We start from the raw sequence: 6,000 nt of genomic DNA, 5'->3' as shown, positions 1-6,000 counted from the left end.
GGATTATACACACAATATACGATATGTTTCTATAAATTTAACCAACGCAGGAACGAAACATTTGCGATTTTATTGACGTGCGAGGCAACGAGGATTGATGTTACGGTTTTGTGAAATAAACATTACTCTATTGTTTGTTGATGTAACTTTTATTTCAAATAACGACCCTCGTCCGGGATTCGTTATTTTTATCACGGGCAAACAGTGACAACGGATGATAAATTTATTAATGACTGAAAGTTTAAAAGTACAAACAATTAATTGCGTAAAAATCTAGAACCAATAAATCGATCATTCTGTTTTCTTTTTGCTGTCAATTTCGTTTCGTAATTAATAACCGAAGTTTGTTCTTATTTTAAACTATATTTCTCTGCGCAAGGGTTGCCTCCGATGGAAGTCGACTGTTAAAAGAAAAAAATATTATAACGCTGAGAGGAAGAAAACGAAGAAAGTTGTATCATGGTTACGTAATGATATGACGGAGCATAGAATATTTTTCCCTCTGTTTTCCCTCTTATACTGTTGAAAATGCAGATTGGCTTCCTCGACGACTTTCTGTTAATAAGTCCTGTTTCTCCAAGGAAAGAAAACAGCACAAACGTAACCGTGTAAAAGATATGACTATTTCTTATATCTATCTACTTTCTAAGAATTAAATAAATTAAAAAATATTAATAAGTTTTCCTCCTGTCTTTAAGTAACTTAATTTCTAACGTATACATGAAAAAATGTACTGTACATAATAACCACTCACTTATATTGCAAACACATCTAATTAATAATATTAATAAGCAAAATTTTGCGTTTAATTACACGATCGTTGCCACAAACATTGTTATATAATAAACACCGATAATTAACTTCCGTTAAAATAATCAATTGCACTAGGAAGGCATTTAACTTATTGTGTATGAAACTCTGTACCAACTTCTCACCTTAGAAGTTGCTCTCCATCAGCCTCACGAATCACTCTCACTGAACCAACTGCCGCGAATGCAAACTGCAACAACTCGAACCGAATTCAACTGTAAATGACCGCAGAAGTTTCGCTCGCCGGTGTTTCAATTTCTTCATTGTCCCACGTCACCGCGAGCGTCGAGCTTTCGCTGAGGATTCGCGTCATCGTCCATTTCGTGCGAGCGAGGATGCGTGATAATAGGAAAGAGAGGAAGCCAGGAAAAAGGCGAGAAACATAGTAGCCAGAAAGAAAACCGGCCGACCGGGTTGGTTGCTGCGCAAAAAAGAGGCAGCCAGAAAAGTCGGGGAACCGGTAACGAGCTTGCGGTCGAAAGAGAGAAAGAAAGAGGAGGTCTGGTTGTATCGGGGTTCCTCGTGTTTGTGGAACGTAATATCGAGTCGTTCTCTGTCTTTTTCGCTTACGCGTGCACTCTACGTGCGTCCGGGTGTTTCATTGTGTGCGGAACGTTACACGGTTACCCGTCGTAAAGAAAGGAACGTTTTCTGTATCATCTCTCGCGCGCAACGCCGCGCTGCGCGGCGTTGTCTTTCTTAATATCACCGCTCCCGGGAATATCCGGCTCGCTGGAACCTGGGATGTGAATGCAGATTTGAAACGGACCTCCCTTCGAAGAAATATTGTGCCACGCTCGTCTTTTCGATTCCTCCTGTCTGCACGCTATGCATCTACATCTACTGCGGAATCGTTCCACTGAACTTCCTCAATTCTTCGAATTTTCACGACTTTCGTTCTTCTCTTTTTTAGAGAACCTGCAGTCGATTATTCTAAATAGTATGTGTAATAATTATTACCTGGCCGCCGACCATGCCTTGGCGAAGCCTGACCAGATCTGTCTGACTCCAGGCGCTTTTGCTCCAGGGCGCGACCTGTCGTAGGTCCTTGTCGAAATCGAACTCGGCCAGCTGGTTGTGGACGAAGTTTCGTATGTTCCATGGGAGGTCATTGTGGCCGTCGATCAGTGGCACCTCGGTGAGAACCTGTCGCACGGTTTCCAACCTTTCTTTGGGCGATGTCAGGTGTGCAGCCTCGCCATCGGCTGGTCGCGGGCCAACTTTCCCGACCCTGCTACCAATTGTCAGTACGATCACGATTGCTGTCCAGACACCGCTCTGACCGCCACACTGGAACACACCGTTCGATTATTGGCGGTTAGCCGACAATTATCCAACTACATTCGGCCAACAGCGGTAAGGTGTGGCCAATTGAGCTCCCGCGAGAGGAGGAATTTAGTTATTTGTCTTATTTCTTTATAAAAATCATAACAAATGTGAAGAATCCGTCATCAGATATATATACTTAGTTATAATTTAAATATTAGAAGAATAATAAACAGAAAGGACAAATTCTAATAACTATGGAAAAATTGATTTCGATGCTGGGCATGAAAATTCCATTCCCTTCATGTCTCCTCCAGTAGGGATTGAAAATATCTTTTGGGACCTTTCCAGGTCACCTTCAGTCACATGATTCTAACGATTTATTGGCGAGTTTCGGTTTTATGGTCGCCAGGAACGTTCCTACAACTGATTGTAAATAATGTTTCAGCAAAAGTTTCGTATTTCAGCTCTGATAATGATACATACAATTTTTCCTCTCGTGAGGTTAACGGACATATCCCGGGAAAAGTATAATTGTAGTTAGAATTTCACGTATAATCTCTAAATAAACTTTCTGAAATTGTATATTTTATTATACATAAATAACTGTCGGATGTATGAAGAAGATTCTGATGACATATTTCCAAAGTTACGACGGGAGGAAACATATTATCTCTCTATTAATAGTGTTGAACCCAGATATTAGTTTCCGGAAATGTGTCTCGCATTAATTTAACCGAATGTCGTCTGCACTCTCAGCCTCAGACAGGCAGTCGAAAGGGCGAATAGATATGCGATATCCAAAGAGGTGAAGTTCAGCGACGACGGCTGAACGCGAAGTAGAAAGCTTTGATGTCTTCGTCCAGAAATAATTTACTGTTTCGTCCTGTGAGCTGCAAATGTGCCCAGAGACACGGCGAACTGTCATCGCTGGCCTGCAGCCGGTGAATAGTTTATGGTAACCGTCAAAGGATTATTAGGAGTTCGTTTTTCCTCACGGAGAGCCCGTTTCAGGCATGCGACAGCCAAAAGACCGGGAAAAGAGATTGTTCCACTCTCTTATTCCTCAATTATTTTCATTCTGTACCGTTTGTCAAATCAATTCCTTGTATTTGCAGAGCTCGTTTTATACATTTTAGTTGTTTAAAACTAACTCTTTTCTAGAATATCTGTTTTTAATACATGGAACATCAAATTATATTTAAATTGAATAAAATAAACTTCATAATTTGATTATCTTGTAGATATTCGGGACAAAATTGATCCTTGTCTGTAATTCTGTGTGGAAAAATAAACGGAAATTTGATTTTCATATCTACTTCTGAGTGTCAAACGAGATTACGTCATTGGTGATAATTTGAAGGAATGACGGATTGCCTCTTCGGTTGGGGAATGATTGATCGAAGTCGTTTGATTAAAAAAGAAGATCGCCTGTCCCAATTCGTTTCCATGGAAGACGAACTTCCCTTCTACGTAATTGATTATGATAACGGAATTAATATTGACGCGAGAGACCGATCGAGAAGGAATAGCAAATTTAAGCACAGAACTAAAGATTGTCTACGTCAATTCTATATTCTTCTAAAAAAAAGATACTTAAATATTCTGAATTATCATAATTTTCTGTAAAATCAGTTACGAAATCAATTACGGGTCGAGGTACAGATTAAACAGAAACGAATTACGTAAATCCTCTACTGTCTGCTTAAACTCGTATGGGAATATGTAAAATGGGTTAACACAGGAACTGTGTATGAAAGATCGACAAGCGTGGAAGTACCGGTGCTGAACAACGTCGTTTAGTTATAGCTGCATCCACTGTCTGACCTAACGAGCAGTTATACTACTTGCCTGCCGGACTGCGGTAACAAAGTTGAGCCCAGCGATGGAATTCATCTATCTACTCACGAATCCGAGCTAATTGGCGCACTTCTAAAAAGCGCATAGACCGAGGTTACAGAAATCTTGGAAAAACGTGAGGTGAAAAATAAAAAATTAAACATGACAACAGTAGACGTATAGAACGAAGAATTTAATCAATGCCTGCTAGACGGGATGCCCTCAAAATGAATTTCACCTGGAACAGGTCCGCTTTTCGCCCAGGCCACCCCCACTTCGATTAGCACACCCTCGTAAAAATTCCAATATCGAATGGCTACGACGGCGCAACATCGACAAATCTTTTTCGATTCGACGCCGACGCGAAACCGTTTCGCGATTTACATCCGCAGCCGTTTTTATTAAAAGATCGTAAAAGAGCTTCACTTCACTCCGGTCCTCTTCGTTAACTCTCCTCGGGCGTGTGCGTCGCACACGAACCAAGGGGGAACACACGAAACAAATAAAACGAAAGAGAGTTTGGTCGATACGGCAGGACCGGGGCAGGGCAGCCGTCGGAGCTGGCCGGCATCCAAATGTCGAACGTAATAAAAGGTCACATTAAAAGAATCCGCTCGAAGAAAGTCAGGGACGGCGGCAACAAAGCCCGAATTGATGCCCGGCCACGGGACATGTTCGATACGACCACAATGGGATACTTACAAAGCTTTAAAGTCAGCCAAAAATCACTATGTTCTTCTGTGCACCTTTTCTTTCCTTGTACTTTGTTGTTTCCTTTGCACCAATCAATATATATACATATATATATAAGTATATAAAATCAGGTCATTGAGTTTAACATTAAATTTTAGTTTAATTGAAATTAAACAAAAATTGCAGAAAGGACTTTCTGCATTCTTTAGTATGTTTTTTATTTATTTTTATTATTACTATGTTTATTAAATTTAATTATTACTATTTTATTAATTTTATTATTACTTTGTTATGTATTATGTTAATTTAATTATTACTATGTTTGAAATTCATTAAAGGAGTGACCATTTCGCAAATTAATTATTACTGAAGCTGGCAAGAAATCATTTACTTCTAACTTTTACCATTTTTCTTGTGCTGAAATAAATTGTAATCGTATCATCAAATGGCTTACACATACCTATACGTATATCATTATCGTTAACGCGTACGTTGGAATTTAACGCGTTCACCGAATTTATAACTTGGCTGCTCGAGACAGCTACTTCGAGGTGGTAAAAGGGTGAGGAGCACGTTGGCGCGGGGAAATATATTCCTGAAGCCCCGAGGCCTCGGGTATTTTTGTTTTATAACCCCTTCCCTCGTCCGTTCGCTCGGGCCCGGCTTTATGGGCTTACGCCGACCTGTACGCGGCAGCGGTGTCGGCGTACGTTTGGAATTTTGATAAGTCGCGGATTTCGAGTCAGCTTCCACTGTGCTTAGTTCCCCCTTCGACGTGGCTTGTTGTTCGAAAGGAATCACGCTCTCTGTATACTCGGATACAAAGTTAACTGTATGACTGAAATGCCTCTTTTATTCCATTTCAGTTGAGCTTACGCAGCATTTCTTGTTTAGAATTAATTAAATTCGTTCTGTGGATAGAAAACATAAAACAATAGTTTTAGACAGTAGAGTTATGATTTAAGTTATTAAATGATTTTAAGTCGTTCGTTAAAAAAATTAAATATACTTGTGATATTATAGTAAAGATGAAAAATATGCGTTTAATTTTATATCGAGTATTTCGAACGATTCCGAAGACGACGCGTTTTCACTTTGACGCGATTTTATCGCGTGTAGGATTGCACTGCGCTGTACCGTGAAAACTCGTAAACTTGACGACGTCGGCTATCGAGTTTAAACAACGTTTATCTCGCTTAATCGACGTTTTAACGGCTCGGCCGACTCAGGAAGAGATCGAATTATCGCGGGAAAATTGCGACCCTTCCGAACGAAAATAACGGCGCGTCCGCCAGCCCCGAGCGACCCGGGTTTTATTAGCGACCTGGTTTTCTTCAACTTCAAATCGAAGCGCAGGAACGTCCACCCATCTATGGAAATGCATCCCAAAAG

At 40.4% G+C, this 6,000-nt stretch overlaps 1 protein-coding gene across 1 annotated transcript in view; it reads right to left on the bottom strand.

The window, feature by feature from the left end:
* Window positions 1-6,000, bottom strand: part of LOC108622766 (dipeptidase 1) — a 110,325-nt gene that overhangs the window by 9,671 nt on the left and 94,654 nt on the right. The window contains exon 2 of the mRNA XM_018020846.2: window positions 1,771-2,100. Coding sequence (XP_017876335.1) covers window positions 1,771-2,100 — 330 coding nt within the window. The remainder of the gene's footprint in view (window positions 1-1,770; window positions 2,101-6,000) is intronic.

The sequence above is a fragment of the Ceratina calcarata genome, unplaced genomic scaffold (assembly GCF_001652005.2).
Source record: "Ceratina calcarata isolate Rehan_Ccalc_2016 unplaced genomic scaffold, ASM165200v1 scaffold239.2, whole genome shotgun sequence".
Lineage (NCBI taxonomy): Eukaryota > Metazoa > Arthropoda > Insecta > Hymenoptera > Apidae > Ceratina > Ceratina calcarata.
Note: the sequence above shows the minus strand (reverse complement) of the source record. Positions and strands in the feature narration are given on the sequence as shown.